The 25,134-nt window shown below is 35.3% G+C and overlaps 2 protein-coding genes across 3 annotated transcripts in view; one reads left to right on the top strand and one right to left on the bottom strand.

Moving 5' to 3' along the window:
• Nucleotides 1–2,129: 2,129 nt before the first annotated feature.
• On the bottom strand, nucleotides 2,130–8,965 carry LOC128214674 (low-density lipoprotein receptor-related protein 12-like). Its single transcript, XM_052921270.1, has 8 exons — nucleotides 8,905–8,965; nucleotides 7,385–7,577; nucleotides 6,631–6,821; nucleotides 5,858–5,989; nucleotides 5,331–5,459; nucleotides 4,377–4,504; nucleotides 3,016–3,118; nucleotides 2,130–2,254 (listed from the first exon to the last, which is right to left on the bottom strand). The coding sequence occupies exons 1-8, from the start codon at nucleotides 8,963–8,965 to the stop codon at nucleotides 2,130–2,132; spliced, it is 1,062 nt and encodes a 353-aa protein (XP_052777230.1).
• A 4,485-nt stretch (nucleotides 8,966–13,450) lies between these two features.
• LOC128208776 (uncharacterized) overlaps nucleotides 13,451–25,134 on the top strand; it is a 35,265-nt gene continuing 23,581 nt past the window's right edge. For both annotated transcript variants that reach the window (XM_052912383.1, XM_052912375.1), the window contains exons 1-4: nucleotides 13,451–13,598; nucleotides 16,622–16,879; nucleotides 20,608–20,700; nucleotides 24,733–24,867. In XM_052912383.1, coding sequence (XP_052768343.1) covers nucleotides 16,730–16,879; nucleotides 20,608–20,700; nucleotides 24,733–24,867 — 378 coding nt within the window. In that variant the 5' untranslated portion in view covers nucleotides 13,451–13,598; nucleotides 16,622–16,729. The remainder of the gene's footprint in view (nucleotides 13,599–16,621; nucleotides 16,880–20,607; nucleotides 20,701–24,732; nucleotides 24,868–25,134) is intronic.

Genomic DNA, 25,134 nt, shown 5'->3' with positions numbered 1-25,134 from the left:
ATAATTCCGGCTTGGTAACTACTGAGCTTCGGAACTTATCATTATGAGCATAACCCTCCTATGGCTATTGTTAATTGTTTCTATTACAACACCATATCTTTTATGTCTACTGCGTGTCCCGGGCTTCGTTTACTCGTTTTACAAAGGCTGTACACATCGGGCTTTTAACGGCACAGTGTTGTCCAAACATGCCAGGAAAGTCCCCAGTTTGCCTGAACTTCTGCGCAATACTTACTATTTCTTACTTGCTTTATTTCCGGGCTCTAAAAGCCAGGAATAAACTACCTTTCCCGAACTATTGCGCAATCCTTTCATCACTACAAGAAAACTCTGCTAACCCAACTTGGCAACCCTTGCACTCTCTATTTAAATGTAACCGAGAAAGTACTTCTGCTTCCATGATCTCGGCCAACATGGTACGTACCATATTTACTCTTCAAGACTTCTCACTAGTTGCTCATGTGGCTCCAGGAAATGTGCCATTCACCTAAGACTGTTTTAAATGATCGGCAGTATCAAAGTACACTGTTTTGACATATCTCTTACCTGAAGTATCAGTTTTATTTAAGCACTCGTTGTCATAGAATAAAAAATATGACACTCGTGAAATAAAATCCGATCTTACAATAAAATAAGCAAATATTCTCTGTTTACTATTAACAAAAGGTTTTTATTTCCATTATATTTAAAATTCATAATCACAAGCACTGTTAAAATTGTTTTAAATAGTTTGTACAGTACAATACATAAGTTTATGTATCTAGTTCAAAACAACTACTTTTAATAAAGAAGCAAGGCTGCGGGTAATCGTTGGAACCATAACAGTTTGTTATATGTTGAAAATGCTCGAACGCGTATTCCGTTGAAATATCAACGATTGTGAAATGGGCGTTAACGGGGAGTATGGTCACTTAGTTTCGTTCGTAAATGTCTATACGAGTTAAATTAAAAACAAAAACATAAGAGTGTGCTGTGTAAAATGTAGAATTCGATCATGTTAACCCGAATTATTTGCTTGAGCTTAATGTTGACATCGTGGGAAAACTTTCTATCACAAGTTGTATCGTTCCTTCACATAATTGTAGCTCTTTATTGACACAAATGCCTCGTGACAAATTTAACAACTTTATTCGCTATTCTGCATGTGATGGTGCACTAGGCTCGATTTGTAAAAGCTGTGATGCCAACGAATATGTTGTGATGCCAATGAACCGATGTGTAGCAATTGCAGTGTAATTAGGTAAAACATGAATTGTAAAAACTGAAGTAATTTAATGAAACGAAATTTAACAATTAACTTAATTGATATAATTGTCGATCTTTTTCTAAGTATGAGTAGTACCACAATGCTTGGCGATTTTAAGGCTCATATGATACACAATACGAAAATAATAAGAAAATTATTTATAGGCGAATGGCTTCTCGTACAGTAAACACACTTAATTATAGTTCGTCCATCAATGTATTTAAAACCAGAGATTACAAACTTGTAAAGGTAAAAATATCAGTTGTGAGGTCAAGTTCGAAGTAAATTTAACGATTTGTGTCAGGCATCCAAAATATCTGGGTAAAGATCTTTCATGGTACGATAAGTCCAAGGATCGCGTTCTGGTAAATAAATTCAAATTGTTTCAAATTAAACTCATGTCATTGTCAGGATTTTGCCCATTGTCATCAATGTTGCACTTCTCTTCTCTCAATAGTGTCAGCAATTCAGTAACTTTTGACCTTTACATTCACAAGACTGTTTTAGATGTTCCCTAATATACTATGGTAGGTTTAGAACATGCGCACACAGAACATGTGACACCTGATATCAAAACTAATTATCATCATCCCCCAAAAACTAAATATAAATGATGAAAGCCGGAATACTTTGTTTTATTTATTTGCGTATGCCAACGTAACTGAACAACACAGTTAAACACTGTTCTTTCCTGTGATTCTGCCAGTGGACTAAATCTGTAATATAGAAGGGAGAATATAGAACACGAACTACTCTCGTCTAATTTAAATATTACCTCTATGAGAAATTACATTTAGTGTGAAATTTATACCAGTGACTACAGTGTCTTCTATAATTGTATTTAGTGTATTTAGTGTAAACATTTACCAGTGACTCTAGTCATCTAGTTAGAATTCCAGGCGAGACTGAAGCCAGGGTAGGTGTCAGAGTCGTCCGTGAAGAAGGCTACGAAGGCGTGGTCTCCGGGTACGCTGAATGCAGCGGGGGTAGAGTTTCCACAAAAGGGTCCTGTAAGGGCGGGATATATAAGTAATTGCAAATTCTGCTCAAGCGTAAAATATAAAGATGGTAATTTAGTTCTGTTAAATTTGAGAATATATGACCTAGTTTCTCGCACCATTAACAGGCGGCTACCGAAGTAATGTATATAACTAAGTCAGACCTGATAGATAAAGATGCTCTCTTACTCCCGGATCAGATTTACCACAATTAATAATATTGTTTTAATATTTCAAAAAAGGATTCATAAATATCGAACACAATGGTTCTTATGAAGGATACCGAGTTCAATTTGAAAGAAATGCAAATAAAACACGGTATTTCTACCTCATGAGACTATAGTAGACTATATTAAATCTTTTAGCATTCACCAATCATTTAATATGTTTGCGCTTCCTGCTATTAAAAACACGGTTACAATCGTGTTATAAGTAAGTAATATGTTTCATAAATACATTGTCTTGTAAGAAGTAATAGGTTTATCAGTCAAAATTGAAGTTTGTTATACATGTGTCTGTATTGGTTTTAAATAAAAGTGTCACTTTAACGGAAGATTAAAACTTTGATTTTTTTCTTGTTACACCGCATAATTCTTTGTAACATTTTCTCTTTTGCCAAATTGCTTTTTGGTAAATATGCCAACTCAAATGTTAACAGTCCATGGTAATAGATCGATAGTTCTGCTAAAAGCGTATTATTTAAACGTTTCAATGTCATTTAGAGCGAAATAGATTGTGTTTAAGTAGGCGAGTTATATTCATGGCGGTTACCATGGTTATATTTATCAGCATCGCCCGTGACCTTCACCCAGTCGTAATCACACGTGGTATCAGGTTCCAAGTTGAACAAGCTGTCGAATGTGAAATGGATGTTCTGAAAAAGGGGCAAAACAGAGTAGTACATTTATGTCCGTATTTTTATCTTGACATTGGACCACGATTAGCAATGTGTGTATAATATAACCTGAAAGTAAACAGTCAGCAATGACCTCGGAAATTATTGGGTCTTTAGAAATATTCCATCATGGGTGCCCCCTTATTGAAACCGTGCTGTATGTGTTTTTAACGGTCAATGAACGTATTCAATGGAACACATTGCGAAGAGTATGATGCTGGCTTTCTTTTAATTTGAATTTTATTTCAAGTTTATCCAAAGCGTAATTAAGAGGCATATTAAAATCATGCATTTCAGCACATTGTTTAACGTTATCAAATGGGTCTACTTAGCGTAATTATAATTGTGTTAATCGCCGGCGGCCCGTTCACATTTTCGTATTTTTTTAAACCTATTTATCAGGTATTTTGCCGGACATACGTTTGCTAACCGATGACTGAAATTGCCGAGAAGTTACAATTATCAAAAGCATGTATGTACGTGCTAAAATTAGTCCAAAAGCACGCTTGTTTGCATTCAGTTTTTAGGCTATTGGCCGAAAGCATATAAACGTAAGTCCCGCAAATCGAAATAAGGTATCGTCAGACTTTTTGACAAATTAAGTAAAATTATCAATGCGCCAGGGTTACAAAATTGACGTACGGTGTTTAGAATAGTGCGAATTAAAACACCACTTTATGTATATACGTTCATAAGATTTCACCTTTAATGTGAATTTAAAAGCAAGTTAAATAATCTTGAATAAATCTTGGTGACGAACTCAGGGAAATAGATAATTATAGATCATTACGCAGAAAATGGAAATTTATTGTCTTATAAAACCTGTCTTACTTAATCTATAACAAATAGTAAATATATTAGGTTTCATTTTAATAACTCTACTCTAGCAACAAATTTGCGTTATGAACTCAATGAAGATATATCGTAGTACAAATAGGTTTATCAATGAATGTTATGAAACTGGCTTATTGCTTAAAAAATTTATCAATTTCCGTCAATAACAGGCAGCTATCATAGTAGTTAGGGCCTACTCAAAAGATCTTTAAGGATTCGATTTGTATTGCCTGTGAATAGAATTGTTTACAAAAGGGTAGAATCAGGCTTGTCGCACCTACAGCCTTTTAACGCTTTCAGCGCTCTTATCCAAAGTAAGCATTGATCTCCCATTTTGGTTATTGTAAAGTGAAGTAACGACTGCGAGGCGTTTGTGAAATGTTTAGTAGTGTAAGTGTCATACGTGTGTTCCGGGCGGCGCCTGTATTCGGTAGACGCAGTGAACGTCGTTTGGATAAGCGTTCGGGTAGTTTTGGCTGGTGATGGATCCAGACGCTCCAGCCTTGGTTTTCTCTCCACATAGCCGCAGGTCTGTGCACGAGAAAAAAATGGATACTGCTGAAACTCATATATTACGTCGGATGTAGTGATATTCTGAGCGAGAATATAAAGGGCGATAAACCCGGAGCAATCCTATATCACGCGATAGAGGACTTACCATCAGCAATTAAATGTATATACAACGCGATAGAGGACGTACCCTGGGTGATCCTTTATAAAAGCGATAGAGGGCGTACCCCGGGCAATCCTCTTTAACGCAATAATGGACTTTCCATCAGCAATTCTATATAACGCAATAGAGGGCGTACCCTGAGAAATCCAATTTAACGCGATAGAGGGCGTGTCTTGATCAATCCTATATAACACGAGAGAGGGCGCACCTAGAGCGATCCTATATTATCCGATAGAGGGCGAACCCGGAGCATTCCTATATTACGCGAAAAGGGCATAGCCTGAGTGATCCTATATAGCGCGATAGAGGGCGTACCAAGAGCGATCCTATATTACGCGAAAAGGGAATTACCCTGAGCGATCCTATAGAGCGCGATAGAGGGCGTACCAAGAGCGATCCTATATTACGCGAAAAAGGAATTACCCTGAGTGATCCTATATAGCGCGATAGAGGGCGTACCAAGAGCGATCCTATATTACGCGAAAAAAGAATTACCATGAGCGATCCTATATTAACAGATAGAGGGTGTTACCTGAGCAATCCAATATAACGTGATAAATGGCGTACCCTAAGCGATCCTATTAAACGCGATAGAGGACGTACCCTAAGCGATCCTTTATAACGCGATAGAGGGCGTACCCTTAGCGATCCTTTATAACGCAATAGAGGGTTAATAGGGCTTACTTTGAGCGTTCATGTGGCATGTCTCCGGAAGCTCGTCTGAGTTGTCAGTACAGTCATCGTCTCCGTCGCACAGATAGTCACGTGACACACATTGTTTATTTTTGCAGGTGAACTGGTAAGCTTGGCAACCTGAGAAATGAGATACAAGACAACATTGTGAAATATTAATTATTTGGTGTTTTTATTCATGTATGTACAAAACATACATGGAAATAAGAAGCTTGTGACATTTGACGCGCGTCTACTTTCTTTGACATCTGTATTCGAGTATAATTACTTACTATGGACTCCATAAACGTTTAAAATCACAAAGAAAAAAGTATTACTTTATGAAAAGAAGTATGTGGAAAGTTTGTTCTTAAACATGTATAGCATGTTGATTCAAAGAGTTGATTTAGAATGTTCTCATAAAAAAACTGCATTTTTATCATTCACTGACTAATTTCAGACCGTAGGGGTTGTTTTGTACAGATTAAATCCGTCGGAAGAAACCTCAATTTGGTGTGACCTAGAAACGATTGTTTTACCTCCTCCGCTAACTCCACCACAGTCCATTTCATCACTGTTGTCCGAACAATCATTTGGCGAGTTATCGCAGTGTAGAGAGGCGTCAATGCAGTCACCGTTACTGCATCTAAACTGGCTAACGTGACATTGGTCTGAAAGAAAAACGTTGAGATTTTGAGTACGTTATAACGTCTGACCGATACCGAAATTGAACCGGCTGGCGTGACATTGATCTGAAATATTTGTTACTCCTTATAACGTTTGAGAGTAACCATATTCGAACCGGTTAGCGTTACAATTGACCTGACAGGGAAACGCATATAAGATTTGATGTACATTGTAGCAATTGACCGTGACCGCATTTAAACTGGCTAGACTGACAAAACCATGACATAGAAACAACACATTTAAAGAATGACTTTGTGAGCAACTGATTCAATACTAAAGATGAATCGATCAAAGAGATTTAAACTTATCTTTTTGTACCGCAACCAATTCGGACACTTTTTAAGATATGATTTTTTTTATCATAAAAATGATCAGTCGTGAATTTTTAATGACCACTGAGGTTGTTTCTTCAATACTTAAACCCTTTAGAATATGCATTGATCAGTGTATTATAACATATTAAAATTAAAATTAAAAGTTGACCAAAAGTTGCAGAAAAGCACACACACAAAACAACAGACTTATGCCTGAACATGTTTTATCTGGATGGCTATGATACGGATGTCATTGATACGTATTTGAACTTATCAGTGCAAAACAATGCATTTTATGCCGTAATACTTACGAATAATGGTTGATGTGAAATTGTAGAATAAATCAAATCCTGACTCGTGGTAGCTGTCGTCCGTTACAAAGCGTACAGTGAGGTATTTTCCGGTAGAAGAGATTGGAGCGAATACGCCGCCGCAGTACTTGCCCATGGAAGGAGCGCCTACACCATTACCATCAAACAGCTCGATGTAGTCATAGGCGCAACTAGAGCAAGATACAAAATAGCGTAAAATTGTATGACTATCTAAATATAGTCGCAAATACAACGGACAAGTAAGTGTTAAATTGAGTCGAAACCTGACGTTACTATAAATATCTCGTTCCAATAACAGTTGGATTTGGGTCGAAGGACAAAACTGCGTTGTCATGCATATGCATTTTCAACCTAAACATAAATAAATTAATACCAGACTCATATTTTAATAATGCAGTCGATTGATGTTTAGAAAGCGTTTATGGCTGATATTCACACACCTAACAATCGGTACGGGATCTTATGCTTTGACCTTTTATAATAAAAACAAATGGATGATTCTTGTCTTCCGATCGAAGTTCAACTGCATTTTAATGGTCAATTGACAACAGCTCTAAATCAAACGGCAAAATAAGTTTAGTTGATTGAAGCATAAGAAGTATCGGTCAAGGTTGGTGGGGAAAAGGGTATAATCATACATATACATACTATATATAGCATGTTCATAATTATATCCTTTGTACACCATCTCTGAACGATGTTGCCACCTAATGACGCTATGACGAATACTCACTCGTTATCATTCTCCAGGTGAAAGGTAACTGGAACGAGCTCTACCTTCAACCCAGCTGGCGCCTCGATAACCCATGTGCAATCCATATTTTCGTAATAGTTGGCTCCGGAGACGTACGAATCATGGCTTTGTATGTGGCCGTTGTTTTCAGTAAACAACGTCTGCGACCCACAGTTTGAACCGGCGCGCTTAACTGAAAATTCATATCAATTTAAAACAAGAAAGACCATTGATGAAAATCATCAAAGGGTGCCATGAATTGGTTTGTAAAGTTAACAAATTAGTTGAAAATAAAAGTTCAAACTATAAGTATAGTTGGGGGGGGATTATTTAATCGGTTTCAGTTAAACACCACGTGACGGCTCTCGTCCAGTCAATGTGTACAATTAGGGTTGTAACCGTATACGCCAAAAAATGGATCGCGATATATATTGTGATACTCTTAATCTATCCATATGTATATGTTTTTCAAATATTCTTTTATCGGTTTCAATTGAAAACAGCACGTGATTACGTTTGTCCAGTCAATGTCAATATTGCGATACGTTTATTTTATTTCATCCAATGTTCAATTCATTGCACATTTGCACATTAATCTTGACTCATCGCTCATCAATAAAAACTGTTCATTAACATATTACGTGTATCCGTAATTTTATTTTAGTTTAATGCAGTTGGAAGTTTTTTAACGGTATTAGCATTCATTTGTTACAAACGGTGAAATAGGGTTTTTATGAATGATACAGAGAAACACGGTATTTCCATCCTTTGAGACGACAGTTGATCGCAGTAAATCTTTTAGCACTCACCAATCATTTAATATTTTTGCGTATTTAGCTATTTTATATACAATTACAATCTTGTCATCAGTCATTAATATTTTCCATAAATGCATTACTAGTATTTAGGAAGTAGTTATTTAAAGGTTTATCACTCAAAGGTATGTGTGTTATGCATGTGTATGTATTGATTATGAATAAGAGTATCACTTTAAATAGCTGCAATGGAGCAACTTTCCAATCTCTTAAAATCTGATCATCACGACATTTCGATATGGACGCAACGTAATGAAATGATGAGAACGTGGCAGAGCGCTTATCTGCTAGTCAATAGAGATCACTGTGTAGAAATCGGTCTAAGACTGAACTATAATATCATTCAGAGCTCCTCGGCCATTTTTATCGAAAACAACCTCGGATGTATTTGGACGGTTTACATACTCAAAAAGTGGTACGTTTAAGTCCGCTGCAAGAAGATCGCGTAGTAATTTTTATTTAGCAGTTAAACTTTATGACTTAACGTTTGGCAATCTTAATCATTTTTGCGCAGATACACTTCACTGGCAATCAATTTAAACTTATATGAATAAATACAACTCTTAAACACTACATTTAATTAATGATATAATCAAAAAAAATCCGAACAACTTCAACTGATATACCGGCATACATACGAGGTTGTTTTCGGTAATAATGGCCGAGGAGTTCTGAATACTATAATATATCACTGAATGTACTCACGTGTCTGGAGCAAGCTTCCATGCGCCACGAACACGAGGTTGAATAGAAGAAGCAGTTTCATGGCTGTAGAAAACAAACTGGAGAAATTCAAGCTGATGTACATATGCATGAGAATAGTGTATCAGATTTTGTGATTGTTTCTGTGTCCCTACTTTTATGATATACGAAGAGTTAGCTGAAATTCTTCCCAACTGTTTTGAACTATGTATATTGTCAAGCTAACCGCTCAAAAAGAAGCTCATTAATTAATGCACGATATAACTGGCTATTATTCTGATATGAGAATTATTGAACGAACGAAAGCAACGAAAACAATCCAATATGGTACCAAGATATCACCTACCTCTGACTGAGGGAGCTACGTGTACACTGGCCGGGCTGCGTTGCTGTTAATGGCAAAGCAGAGATGGCACTATATGTACCAACAGCGCGATAAGAAACGCTAGCAATGAATGAAGTAAAGTTTTAAACAGTTATCTATATGAATCCCTTTTATAAAGCTGGCACCTGAATGTATTTGGCGATTCTCTTAAAGTGTTAATTACACATAGCCCACATACAGTAATAGTATATTTACTAGTATTTAGAAAAACACAATCAGGTTGCCGTTGTTACATTTCTTGCTGAAACAATGGCCGTCGTGTTTCATAATGTGACGCAATTGTTTGTACAGATGTCGGAATGATGATAAAAGAATTACAAAATTATGAGGTCGTCAATGTCCCCTATATAATTAAGTACGGATATAGGCAAACATTTTATTACAGATGGTTCGCCCGGTTAGCTCAGTCGGTAGAGCGTTGGACTGTTAATCGGACAACCCGGGTTCGATTCCCGGGCGGACCAGGTCACTTCTGTTGTGATTGGTTATGAAATATTTTCTACGACCATTCGCACTGTACCACTGCCCCTGGCATGTACAGAAGTTGTCAGTTCCTTGCAGAAGTGAAGGCACCTAGTACTGGTTCACCGCCCAGGATAGGTGTGCGGTGGTTGAACTGTCACTCTGGGACCCTTCAATGTGCTCACGCCGGGACCCGGAGTATAAACTTCTAACACCACCACTAACACCACCACTACAGATGGTTTTTGTCATGGTCTGTTTCGGCATCACGTCGTTTATATGGATGTGTTCCAAATGCATTTTACAGAAATGAGAATTACCTCAACATTTCCTTGACCTTACAACTAAAATGTCGAACCATATATGCAAAGTGATTTTACTTTATATCTTTATAATAAAATATCGAATCCGTGCTTGTGAAGAAAACAGAGATCAAATTTGACTTTCGGGTAATGTCGTACTTGAACCTTAAACTTTTTGTCCGAAAACGTTGGAGTTTTTTCAGTTTTTGGACACAGTAAACTTAAATGTTCCATTTTAGACAAAACAATGAAATCAAAGTCAAAATATTATTGTCATTTGTTCATGCAGTACCCTTTCAAGGACGTTTGGTAAGCGACAAGATTCGGTCAACTACCGAAACTCTACGTTACAAAACATGCGCAACATGCTTTCCATTGGAATAAAGTATAAGAGACAAGGTAAGTACAGTTTGGCTATTGATGTCAGCAAAAATTCCTTTTCACGGAAAAGGGTCCTTTCCACCGGAGTTTAAGATGAATGAAATGGGGGAAATTGACGGTCACCTTTTATCGCCCTTTGCGCAGCTTGACCAAGGGAGATAATAGGTTACAATTTCAAAAAGCCTCTTTGATGAGGTTATCTTTCTTTATTTCAATTTGACCCCAGTCGGCATGACATGAAAGGTAAGGTTTCTGCCTGGCTCCAACCCGCACCCCGTCCCCGGGAAGCGGAAACATTGGTTCTAAACGAGGGAAGTGGACCAGAAGATACATTTTTGTAAATATAATTCCCAAGGTGAAAACCAATTCATAACGATGGGGCCACAGGCGTCTGAATAATTGTTTGTCACTAAAATGTTGATTAAAACCATTTTGGGTACATTATTACTCCCTTTTTTGTATATCAAAGACACTAAATATCTCCAGATGTGGGTTTAATCAACATTTTAGTGACAAACAATGATTCAGACGCCTGTGGATTGGGCCATATGTTATCCACGGACGTACGACAAAGATTGCAAGATAAGGAATTTTATTTTAATTTATAGAACCAAGTGTCACAAACTTGAAAATTGAAAATTTATCTTGCTCAATCAACCAAGCATTGCCTAAACTGACCAAATGAACTATTATATTCGAAATGATAGATATTCTAACTTCTCAAACAAATACCCAATTTTTCGATTGAACGGTACGACGTGTGTTGCTAAGATGTCCTCAGTGTCTGATCATGTCTGAGTACCGCTAGCCGCGCACCGCGTGCTTAGTGCTTGTAACATCCTCTTGCTCACCTATAAAACCACTGGAAACTTGTGTATGAAAAAGCGGCGGATCCGTGGTCTTGAGGTAATACACTGGATTATCAATACAGGGGTCGCAGGTTCGAACCCCGTCGCATCACCAAAAAAAAACTAATCGTCTTCCGGGAGGGACGTTAAATGGGGGTCCCGTGTGACAGTGCTATACACTGGTGCACGTTAAAGAACCAGGGTAGCTCTAACCAGGGTTACATTCTGTCTGTGCACTATGCTTCAAAAACCTAAAATGACTAACAATCTTAACGGAGCACTCGCAGAATGGGCAAGGCCCGAGTGCGAGTTTAAATAAGCTTACACACCCAGTATGTTAAAGCTTTAGGACTAATCTAGATGTCATTCCTAGCGGGTCTCTCGGTGTTTTAAGTACAAAATTACTCCTTTGGCGAATATCCCATCAACCGGTGGTGGCAAAACTAACCCTTTGGTTTCAATTTATTTTTAAGACACACTTGGGGATGTGACGGGGTCAATCCATAATGATACCATGATAGGGCGCGGACAGACATTTATAAATACGACAACAACAATGTCAAAAAGGTAGGGGTGGTTTTGTTGTCTGGTTCCCAACACAACAAATGGTAAGGGCAGGTAACCCAGGCTAGGGGTGGTTTTCAAATGTTCTTTCAACGTGTTATTAGAAAACAATAGCTTAAATGTTTCTAATTGGATACTCTGGGCGTATTTTCATCAAACATACTGCAGTATTTCCCTTTCTGTACGAAATAGGAGTTCAGTTCTTTTTTGAGTATTTTCTTTACATCCATATCTGAAGAAAACGCGGTTCAAAATTCAATAAAACTAAATGTTAAATTACCTCCCTTTCATTTAAATTTCGCAAGAAAATAGAAGTAAACTTAGCAAAACCAACTTATATTGTTAAGTCACCTCCCTTTCATTTGAAACTAGAAGCAAGATGAATGTATGTTAATTATATGTTTACTCTTATTCAAAATCAATACACACACATGTATAACAAACATAAATTTTGAGTGATATACCTTTAATGCATGAAAGATATTGATTACTGATAACAAGACTGTTACCGTGTATTTGATAGCTGATAACGCAAAAATATTAAATGATTGATGAGTGCTAAAAGATTTACTATGATCTACTATCGTCTCGTAAGGTAGTATTAAATTTACAGTGTTTTGTGCACATTTTTTTTTTCAAATTAAACTCGATATCCTTCATAAGAACCATTGTTTTTGACATGTATTCATCCTTTTCGTGGTATATTTAAAGCTGCAACTCTCACAGATATACCGTTTTTACAACGTTTCCGTTCGACACATAATGTTTTATAGCTTAAACCGTTACCGTGCATAAAACATCAATTTTTCAATTTAAATATCTGCGATCTATTTTTTGTCAGCAGTCTTATATAGCTGGTTTCCATGGATTTTCGCAAAAAATTGGCTCGTTCCAAGACAAAAAATAAGAAAAGGATGTCAAAACGTTCAATCTGTGAGAGTGCAGCTTTACACAATTGTATTACTTGTGGTAAATATAAATTGAGAGTAAAAAACTTCTCCACTGTATAAAAGCTTATATTGGTTGTTTATATATCATTCTCTGTTCGGACTATGTTTTAAATTTTACTTATAACTGCCTCAATTAAATTAAATCACTAAACATGAATTACTTCCCGAAGTAAATAGATAAATAAGTGTATTCAATTCAGGTGAGGAAATTTGTTAAATAAAGCATACCTTGACGAATGGGCCTACTTACTGTATTCATTTTTCTGTCGATGTTTATTATCATTATTTTTTATTATTATAATTATTATTATTATTATTATTATTATCATTATTATTATTGGTGTTGTTGTTGCTGTTGTTTTTGTTGTTTTGTTGTTGTTGTTGTTGTTCTTTTTCCTCTTCTTCTTCTTCTTCTTCTTCTTCTTCTTCTTCTTCTTCTTCTTCTTCTTCTTCTTCTTCTTCTTCTTCTTAAGAATAAAATAAAAAGGATTGAATAAAAGAAAAACGTTTCATACAACACACAGGTTACTCATCTAAGCAAACGGACTATTTCTTACTACGCTCGTAGTGCGGAGTCGCAAAAAGTTTTACAACTAGTTCGTCCTTCGCCGCCCACGGGGATTGTTCAATTGTCATTCAAATGAGACACCTACGTCACAGATATCACTCCGCACTATATTGACACACGGTAATGGCGACGATAGGTAGGTGCGCGTAACACATTTGGATTTACCTGTGAAATTCACTTGAAACAAGTGTTTTAGATTGGATATTTTTGGATAAATCGCTTCACTAAGACATTCTGGTAAGCTCTCTTTATTTCTTTTTTATCTAGTGAGTTATAATATTCTAAAATTAACGATTTACTCTTTCTCACGGAACTTGCCGACCGTGTTTACCTGGCGTGACGGCCGTACCTGGCCGGGTCGTACAATTTATTTACTATTTGTGATCACGATTTTGCAGCTGTTGCAAAAACGTAATTACGAAATATTGCATATGAAAATGTTTATATCATATTCTGATGGTCAATAACAAAGTGTGAGTCAACAATTGAGTCTTTGACCAGTAATTAAGAATGACTAATACACACCTGTACAACACCTGTATTGTATTCGGCGACTCCTTTGATCCAATTTTGTTGTCTGGCGTAGCCTTTGACTCAATTAGCTGGTGTAAGAAGTATTATCTTATATAAACTAGATTTTTATAAGGTCTTATTTGTAATGTAACAAAATAAAGTAATTGTATTATTGTATTATGCTGTGCAAATAATTTTTACACTTAATTGATGTACATAAAAAATATACATTATGGGCATGTACTTTTTAATTATAATCAAACTTGGTTGGAAATGTCTTTTATGGAATAACTTGTACTTAAAGTGTTTCCTTTTAAGTTTCAAATGCATCTTACATGTACAGTGTTTGTGTGTACATGTATTTAGTACGTTGGCATTCTCCTGTGACTTACATCTGACATGAAACCTGCTGTGGTAAGGCATTTGACATTCACACATTTGTTGATAGACACAACAATACAAACAAATAAAATACATTCCTTGCAATCTTAACTATCATAATGTTGCATGGATCAAAGCATTGTTGGCTTGATACACTTTTTCCACATCTGCTAATCTGCTTGTATTGATTCTACTACTTAATTTATCAATCAAAGTACATGTATTACAATTTTTGTTTGTTTTAGTAATAATATTATTTTGTGCAAAACACATTCTAAAATAATTTCTTTTTTCTTTTTCCTGCTGCATTGAAATGAAACCAAATCTAGATTGAAATTTTAAAATAAAAAATAATATCATAAATATGAAAAGATGTTCAAGTTCATACCAAATTAATATTTTGACAGATTGTTTATGATGTTAATTGAATGTTTGTGTGACTGACACTTTTATTGCCTAGGGTATAAAGGCTACTGGCTCTTCCATATATATGTATGTAATAAAAAGGGCAACATGGCTGGTCAAGGCTCAGACTTAATAATAGACAATTAATAATGTTTTGGTGCTTCTAACTACTAGTGGTCTATTTCGGTCTTAAAGAATACAAGTGGTTCAAGAAGTCGCTAGAGGCATGAGCATGGGAATAGCTGTGCATCAGTACAAAAGACATCCACAGGAATAGTCATTAGTCGGTCTGATGACTGTTGTTTGCATGGACTGTCTCTTGTCAAGTTGACTGACATTTCACTAATGACCATTAAAACTAAATATTTGTTAAATGACATAGTAGGGGACTTCATTATCATTTTTGAAAATTGAATAATGTTTTATCAAGTAGTGTTACCGCATTGTGCTTCATAAGAGATACACATCTTGTCTTTATATTTATATGTATATAAAAACAAATTATATACTTGGAATAATCATTTTTTAGTTATTCTATATAATGTGAGGATTATTTTCGGTTCCATTTAGTGATTTACCTTTTTAAAAATTCTATTTTGGCCCAATGTTTTTTGTTTCAATTAACACCCTTTGTAACTTTTAATTAATCTCCTTGATGTTTTTAATGTTTTACATCACTTATTTCTTAGATATTTATCTATGGTCTCAACTATGTCATTTTTAATTACTGTATCAAACATAAAAAGGAAACTATAGAGTTTTTTAATTCTCTAAAAAATAATCTAAAAATCTTATCTTTCAGTAGTGTCCTCTCCCTTCTTTGATTTAACTTTGCAACCATTTTATCTTAATTCAGATCCAGTCATCTTCTTTTATGATCACAGGTGGATCATGGCTGTAATTGCCTTTAATTGCCTTTAATTACTGATCCCTTAATTGTTATGAACCTGGCCATAAGGCAAAGGTACAGACTGATGCCCACCACTTAAAACCCCTAATATGATAATTGAGCTCAAGCACTTAATTTGTATTTTGGAAAAAATACCTTAATACAGGAATAAGATCATTTATACCATATTTCTGTGGAAGCATAAAGGCAAGACTACTTTTCTTTTAGTTTAGTTTGAATTCTTTAATTGACTTTTTCGTGTTTTAAATGCATTTTGATTTCTAGCCTTTATTTAGAGTATAAGCATTTGCAAAGTTTTGTTTTGCTTATTTATAAGCTGTCAGTCATAACATTTTCTCTTCTTGTATTAAGATCACATGAAGTCCTTCCAGGTCCGGCCTGGTTTGCCAGCACACACTGTCATAATCCCTGTATCAATATTTACTCATGGTTTTTATCAGATAGCCAAGAATAAATTGTGAAAATTAGTTTGGGGCAAGAAAAACAGAGTGGACACAGAGTTTGACAACACAGCTATTTTACCATTTGTTATGTCAATATTATCAGGCCATTGACACATCCAAAGTTTGGTGTCCGATTTCAGGGGCGTCAAACTTACTTCCAATTACCAACAAACCGAAAATCTACACAAAATTTATTTATTTGGCCCGAAATTGTAATTTTGTAAGGTAAATTTTAGCATACTGTGAGGTTCCATAATTATAAATTATTAGCATTCATTTGAAGATAAAACCAGGTATCAGATTTATTTACTCAAATTAAAATTAAATTATGAATGCTAATGTCCCGATACTGTCGCAAATAATAAAAAGTGAACAATTATCAGTTGCTTAGTACTTGTTATCATGCAAAGTCTGATGGTCAACAGATTCATTTGACATCGACATAATTTCCTGGTCATTACATCATTTCCTGCATTGCATACAATGTGTTTAAGACCAAAATGGCCTAAAAACGCTGTAAGGATTCATGTTGAAGTTGGCTGTTTCTGTTATATAGTTATTGACCATTACCTATTAATAATTAACCCTAAATTCTTATCTCTTTTCAGATTTTCATGCCCTATTATGAGTTTCTGTGCTGTGGACAACAGCGAAATGACCAAAAGTGATAATAACTAGTTACTATGGATACCAAGAGTGATAAATAACTAGTAACCATGGATACCATTGACTCGGCGCTGCCAGTGTGTAACAGCGACTGGTATGATACCTGGGATCGTAAAACTGGCCAGTCTTTTGCCAATGCGGCAAAAGGACTACAAAATGCTCCTGGCGAAAACAACTGTTTTATGAATAGCGCTGTCCAGGTAAGATTGCGTTTAAATATATCATTCCATCTTTGGCTTTTACATTTTAAAACCCATTTGACAAATAATACTGCATAGTCTTAGATCCCGCACGATTTTGAGGGTTGACTGTCCATTTGTCAGTTTCATTTTTCTTTGAATATTTAAGGCATGGAATACTAGCTATTAGTATTAAACTATGTCCCTGGGTCAGAAAAGTATGCGGCCAGTCTAGGAATCAAACCTGAGACCCCTCGCTTGCAAGCCTGTGTTCTAAACTTACTGATGATGATGCTAATATGAATACTCATCTGACCTTTACAACTATTATAATTTTTCAAAGAGCTCGCTTTTATTGAATTAAATGTAGCCTAAACATTAGGTTGTAATGAAAGGAAGTGCAGTGCAATTATTATTCTCTAACTCCTAATGGAAACACATTAGCACACATTGATTGAACATTATAAGGTTACAAAACTTGTATGTTCAGTTCATCAGGTGAATTGTTTGTCACCAATGTTTCATGGAAGTGGTTAACCAGAATGAGTCACCTTTTTGATTTTGTCAATTTGAGTCAAAGCAGACTGTTTACTCAAGGAAAAAACTTGTTGCCACAGGTACTCGGGTTGTGCCCGGCTACTGCAGTCAGGGTGCTGATTTATTGTAGAATTGATAAAATTTGAGAGGAGTATAATCGCTAGCTCAAATTTAATCCTGATATTGATGTTAAATTTCAATTTAAAATGAAATTTGATTATATACATCTGTGTTTGTGGTTTCAATTCATAAGTTAAATAATTGCATGTTGGAACAAATTCTGTAGCTGTACCTGGCTGCGTATAGATTGGTAGAAAAGTTCCATTAATTATTTATAAGTATAAAATGTTATTATAATAACCACATTATTATATTTGTCCTTAACAGAAGACATGATTAATACTATCAGATTAAAACTTAACTAACCGTTACTAATACTTAAAACCTTTTCTTTTCCAAATGTAATTTTAAGTCGTGTGGCTCTGTATTTATGAAAAGTCATGATTCATGACGCCTTGATTAATCGTATTTACAAAAGCCGCAATCCTTGATCAATAAACTTATCTCAGCAAAACGGAACAGATTTTTGGTCAGATTACGACTTCCCTTCCCTACTTGCCGTAACATTTAAGTTTGCCCTCACAGTGTGTCTTTTCTGACCATTTTGGGCCAAAATTTGGCCCCTAATACTCATTGCCACAAGAGCATTTTCCTAATGGAAAAGGCCCTGATTCCTTTCCTAACATGTGAGGGTGAAAAATAAAATATATGAATGATCATTATTATAATAGTAAGAAGGCATAGATCAACTGCATATGTAACTATGTTAGAATTTAAAAAGATGTTTTTAATAACCATAATAATCACATTGTTGTGTTCAACTAATTTTAAAGGATATCCTTATGCCTCAATGTGATGGCGAAGTGGTAAGCGTTTCTGACTCTGAATCAGGAGGTTCGATTCCCAGCTTTGTCAATGATAGTACTGGTTATATATATAGTCACCTAGGGATGGTAAATGGTTCTTAATTAAATGTACATATCAGATTTTATAAAACTGTAAGTTCGTATGTTATACATTATTGATCGTTTATGATCATTGCGACGTGAAAATAATCATTATTCTATCTACCTTAAATTGCCGAATGGCGGGACTTAATACATGATATAAATGCGGCAATATGACTGTGTGTAAATTGAATCCCAGGATATGTAACAATAATTAGCAGTCCTCAATTACAAACAAAGATGAAATGAATAATATATCAATACATCCCCATGCCGAATACAGCTGAAAGCAACCATTTATATTTGAATAAAAGTCAATCAGCGGAACTGAGATTGTTACGTAATACCAGCACAATGTGACAAATTACTCATTCTGTAATGCTCCAGTTTGTAATGGTATCAGTTTGTATTTATATCGACATGGCAACACCTGTGATATATGGGCTTAATCAATATCACAGTGGCTCACTCATGTACGCTGAAACAATTGGTCTTAGAATTATATGAAGTATACATTACTATTTACATTGTGTCATCATGTTGAATAACTGGAAACTTTTAATATATTTAGAACTGAAATCATTATTAAGAGAGTTGACATTTATAATATGATATTAAATTTTGTTAACAAAAATGCACGCTCAAACATAGATTAGAACTAGGAAGACTTTCGGCACTAATTCAAAACATAAACTTTGACTGAGCTACTCACTCCAGTCCGCTCAATTATATTTGTTTTAAATCTTTATAAACTTGAGCTCAAAGTATAAAAGTTATAACAGACACACTGGCTCTTTGCTCTGTAATTATAGATCTTTATCTTGGATTTTCATCTAGCCCTTTGAAATCGGCACAGCTAGCCAAACTCTTTTAACTATCAGAGAACATAGGTCCTGTCCAGACTACATGACCATATTCATTGTAAGAAATAATCCTACGAAATCTCGCCAGTGGATTGGGGAGGGGAGGGGGTGTCCCAAGTTACCCCTGACTTATGCAACTTTCAAGATCTGTAGCTGATTGAGAACATTATCACAGCATGGCAAAAACACTAGAAATTTTAAACCGAATATAAGATTATTTTGGGGGATTTTTTGGGATATGAGGGCTGATTTTGGCCATATTATATTTTTCGCCCCGCTTCTTGGCAACCTTTTTTTTTGCATTCTGGTAGGCATGCACAAAAATCTAGATGAATCTGCTTCATTTTTCAAACATATTTTTGCATTGATCTTTCCTACATTTTGGGTGTACTGGAAGAAGATGCCAATGTTGCGGGCCGAAAACAACCAGCAAGTCAGGGCAATATAAAAATATACACCAAGTGGCAGGGCGGAAATATGCCGAACTATTATTTTGTATTTTTGCTGAGTCACATGGCGTCTTCTTACATCCTGCCATTTGGCGTAATTTAGTATTGTTGTTTTTCGCTTCAAAAAAAGAAATGGCAGAAATCAGCCTCAATATATGAGATGACCTCATTTATTAATGGCCCCTTCAAAATCGATTAAAAATCTGTGCAAGGAAATGAAGTCCAGTTAATTCTGTCTCCGTTTATCAAGGTGTGCCATCAAGAAGTCTGTACTAATTGTTTTAACCAGTTTAGAAAATTGATAATATTGATGTTTCTATGGTAACAAGACAGGTGTCGATCCCCTGACAATGCGCCAGACTATGAGTGCATGCATGAAGCATGAAACAAGCTTTATTAGGATTGAATTATAATATTGGCATTGCAGCTGTTTCAAGTCTTAATAATTATACACCTGAGAAAAATTGCTCACTTAGCATTTAGGCTTAACATGAACATATTGATCCCTCTAATAGTATATTTTACTTTCACAGAAAACTCATCCATATTATTTGGAAATAAAGTTAAAATTGAACGAGGATTCATATAATATTCAATAACTATAAAACTGCTTCCAGTTTTCAAAATGATGATTTCTTGAACAAGCCCAAATATACGCAATTAAAACAAAACCCCATTAGTTTTTGCTTATTTAGAGAACTGTATTTCAGCAATTTGACAGGGTCAGAATTTTTGTTTACAATTGTCGCAAAATAATAATATCACTGTGCATTAGTTACAAATGGTCTGACATTGATGAAAAAATTGCCTTATATGAAAAAGATGATAATTAAAAAAAAAAATTAAAAAAAATGAGTGTCGTAGTCTTCATGTAACCTTACTGTATATTTCAGGTATTTTGGCATATTGATGTTTTCCGCAGAAGTTATCGACGATTGACAGGCCATCTATGTATGGGTCACTCGTGCATCTTCTGTGCATTAAAGGTAAGTGCAAGAGACGACTTAACTATCATTTAATAATATATGTATATGCTATATAAGGCTTGTTTGTGTGCAGTATACTGACAGGGTATATAGAAACCCTTCTTCCTTATTTTATGGGGTAAATGAAGCATGCAAGTTGAATGTGCCATAGCACAAAAGCATTTTTAAGGGATGGCTTAATTGAGTGTTTTTTGGTTATAACCTCTGATCATGTTTATGGTTAATTGCAAATACAAGGTATTCAATTATTCAGCAACCATGACTATAGCTGAAGGATACAGCCCAGCTTCAGCTTTATGCCTGCCTTGATCTTGTGTGTTTTAAGATGTATGGCATATTCAAACATCTCTCTTGAGTTTTTCAACTGGCCTTAATCTATGTTATAATTATGGTCTGGAAATATTTCTCGTAAATTATTTAAGTTGCCGGTCCTCAAAATGTCCTCTAAACCATTCCTGGCAATTCCAGTTGTGACCTGAAGGGGTTGTAACCTGGACTTTTGTCTAATGACATGCTCGTACATGTAAAATCTAATCACTCTTTTACATGTCGAAAGCATTCATTATAAACAGATGTAACATGATTGAAAAAATTAAATTGTATTATTGTACCTTGATAGGCACTATTTCATAATAGTTAAGTAATAAAAATAATAATAATAATTATAGAAATAATAATAGTTATATAATAATATATGATATATATATATATATGATAAGAAGACTACATTTGTACTAATCAAATTCATAGCTATGTGTTAATTATTATGTGAATATTTCTTAGTAAATAAATAAAGCTACCATTAAGTGGCCTACTGTCATAAATATAGCCCAAAACTTTTACTTTACATTAAAAACATTATGTCACATTAAATCTTAACATAAATTGGCTGATTGTACATTTATTATGCTTGACATCCAGAAAAATGTCTTGCTTAAGTATAAAATTTATTATGATATATATAGAGTAAAAAGTGAATGCTAAAGGTAGCTACATGAATTATGTGATATTTGAATATCTCTACTGACGTGCTGCTCATTGATTATAATTTAATTGAAGTGACCAGGACCTTAATTATTGACTCCTAGTTGGTGCCCTAGTAACCCTACCTGATATGTTGACCGCTAGCCAGGACTCCAGTAACTCTACCTGAAATATTGACCGCTGGCTAGCTGGTACCCTAGTAACCCTACCTGGGGTATTGACTTCTTGTGAGTTTAATGTGTTCCCTAGATACACCTTTTGTTACTGACCGTGAGTAATTGCCTTTCATTGTGAATTAAGGGACATGAGAATACAATCACAAAGCCCCTAGCTTGCTTCTCAGGTATTAATTCCCCATGCATCTTGCTTTGACAGTTTGAAATTGACTGATGACTCATCTTGGTAGTAATCTTTGTGGAAAGTTGTACTTTTCAGCTCATCGGATTTGGGGAGAGAAAAACGTTGTTGTACTGTTATAGCCTTGGTGCTTTGCTTCATTGATTTTTTTACAATCTTTGTGCAAAAACTTTAATGTTTGCCATAAATTAAAAACTAGGGATGCAAACGAATGGCAAAAGTGATATTCGAATATTCGGTAATTCTTTCGATCGAATATTCGAATATTCGAACACCAAAATGAACCTTTAAGAATTGTAGTAAACTATTATTATTCACTAACGTAATAGTGGGGGCCCTGTTACCCTTCCTGGTCGTATTCGGTACACGCGACGGACCATTATTGTTCCACAAATTACCCTCTGAATTTCCCCATTTTCAAAATATATCCCAAGAAAAAGCGATATATCTTTGAAAACAAAAACAACCTCTGCGTTCATTTTTGTAAACAATGCAATATAAGATCAGGGAATTGCGTTTGTCCCGGTTAAATGACGATATGTGCCAACGTGGGACTTGCAGCCTCGTTCTGGGATTGATATTTACGAAATATATTTATAGAAAACGACACCATGACTTAACGTCGCTTTTGCCTTAAGTATTGTACAACAATACAGGACATATATCCTTAAACGTTAAACCATACAGTTAATTTTTGTACGCAAGAGCGTTATATTGAAAACATGGACACAGTTTAAAGCACATGTCCTTCATATCATCAAGGCGATTTGGGCAATATCGCCAAGCTTGATAAGCAATGAAGACAAAACATTGGTATAAAGGCCGATCTCTTAAAGTCTTAATTGGCATGGCCATTTAAATGTACCCAAAATAATTGGAATGTGTTTTATGTCACTTGTCTAACAGCCAGTAAATGCAAAATTACGGGGACTGTTTATAGTTCCCGGCGATATATCCGATATGACGCGTGTATAGTGTCATCAAGTTCACACCTATGGCATTAGGGGTCCATCGTTGTAAAAACAAGACAGACGAAGATGACAGTTGTAGGCAAAAAGTTTATTAATTTATTAATTCAACAAAAACATCGAATATTCGAATACCTATTTTGACATTCGAATACCAAACGTTCGATCGAATATTCGAATATTCGAATATTCGTTTGCATCCCTATTAAAAACCATTAAAGATATCAATATGAATTTAACAACTTGGTACACTTGTTCAACATGACAATATATATGCATGTGTTACAGAAGTCCTCTAACTCAGGCTATAACATTTAAGCCAAGTTAAGTCCCTTGATCACCTGGGAACAACAGATGAGGGTTGATTGACATTAACTTACTAATGGTGGTACCCAGACATATATTCTAGGCCAGGCCACAATGATCTTGCATTTATATATTGCCTGGCAGCACCTTGACAATAGGGAATAGCAATTGACACATTGGTGACATATTACATCTGGTGGCAAAATTACCTTATAAACTGGTCAATGTTAGTTTATACTGATTTATTTTAGCTTGATAGAAAAGACAACACTGGGGTAGAGTTTATTTGGAGAAGCCACAAGAAAATGGCCTTAGTGCAGCTTGAGCCCACCCCACGTTCCAATGGAAAAAAACTCATTTTGTGCTTTAAATAATTAAATTTCTGAAACTAATTATTTGGGTCACAGTTCATGTAGTGGGCAATAAGTCTTTACAAATAATTGTTATAAATATATATATCTGATGGTTGAATGCTTCCCATAGGATATCAATATCTCAGATATAGCATTGAATGATTTGTAGTTCCTACAGATTCTAGTATATTGATAAGTTTTGTCATATTGACTAAAGTTACGGTGTTCGTATTTGCCCCCAGTGGAAAAATAACACAAATCATGGCTGTTAGCAAACTGTGACAATTATTTGACCGAATATGTCTGGCTAGTTTCTATTGTTGCTCAGAGAAATAGCCGGTGTGTGTGAAAATTGGTATCTGCATACAATATTTTCCACTTAAAATGACCTGGGCTTTGATGTTGGTCTCACCTTCATTGACTATGGTCAGCAAGGTCTTTTGCTTTTTTCTAAGTGTTGGGAAAAGTTGTTTTGGTACCTACACCTCTTAAATATTTTAATAATGGTATACATGACATTGAACGTTTGGGAAAGTAGGGTTTATTCAGGCTTTTCAAACGACCCAACAATATAATTGGTAAAACAGGCGGATTTGAAGGACAATTGAATAAATAATTTTATACTTTTTCTCTTCAATTCTCATGGTTGAAATAGGTCACTTCAATGGGAAGAGCTGGGAATAAGTATCTCCTTTGTATGCTAGAGTGATATTATATTTGATTTTATCGTAAATTGATACCGTAAAAGATAGTTTTAACACCTGGACAAAAACTTAAGTAGATATAAGCTGAGTTTTTGATACGCTTACCTGTCAATTACTTTGTATATGGGAAGTGTCATTATTCGGAAAATAAGAAATATAGGTGTTTTAAAACACATGATTATAACAGGGATCCTGCTAACATTACAAGTAGAATTTTCCATACATTGTAAAATAGTCAAACATATTGAACCAGACCCACTCACATTTTACCAAACTGAGCGTGTTTGTGGGTCAGGAATTTTTTTTTTCTATAGTGTGCACATTGGAGAAGATTATTAGACTGCTTTATTTCTTTTTCAGGTGATATTTACCCAGTTCCAGTACAGCGACCAGTCATCATTGCAGCCGAGCGTTCTGCGGAAGGCCCTTGCCACTACGTTCGCCACGCAGGAACGATTTCAGCTCGGGCATATGGATGATGCCGCAGAATGTTTTGTAAGGCTTCTGTTCATTCAAATATTTCTGTCTCAGTTATCAAGAATAGTATCTTGCTTATTTATGGACTTAATTTTGTAATAAATTATGTCAAGAACTGGTCTCAAGTGGGAAATGTAATTACGAATTTATGAATCATTGTATTCACATAAAACTGTAACAATTCTAAGGTTGAAAGACTAAGGCTTTACTGGAATATGAATGGGCCCTCGAGATCAGGGGCCGTATTCAATAAGCATCTTAGTGAATATTTTCAACTTAGTGAGA

Source organism: Mya arenaria, chromosome 2 (genome assembly GCF_026914265.1).
Source record: "Mya arenaria isolate MELC-2E11 chromosome 2, ASM2691426v1".
Lineage (NCBI taxonomy): Eukaryota > Metazoa > Mollusca > Bivalvia > Myida > Myidae > Mya > Mya arenaria.
Note: the sequence above shows the minus strand (reverse complement) of the source record. Positions and strands in the feature narration are given on the sequence as shown.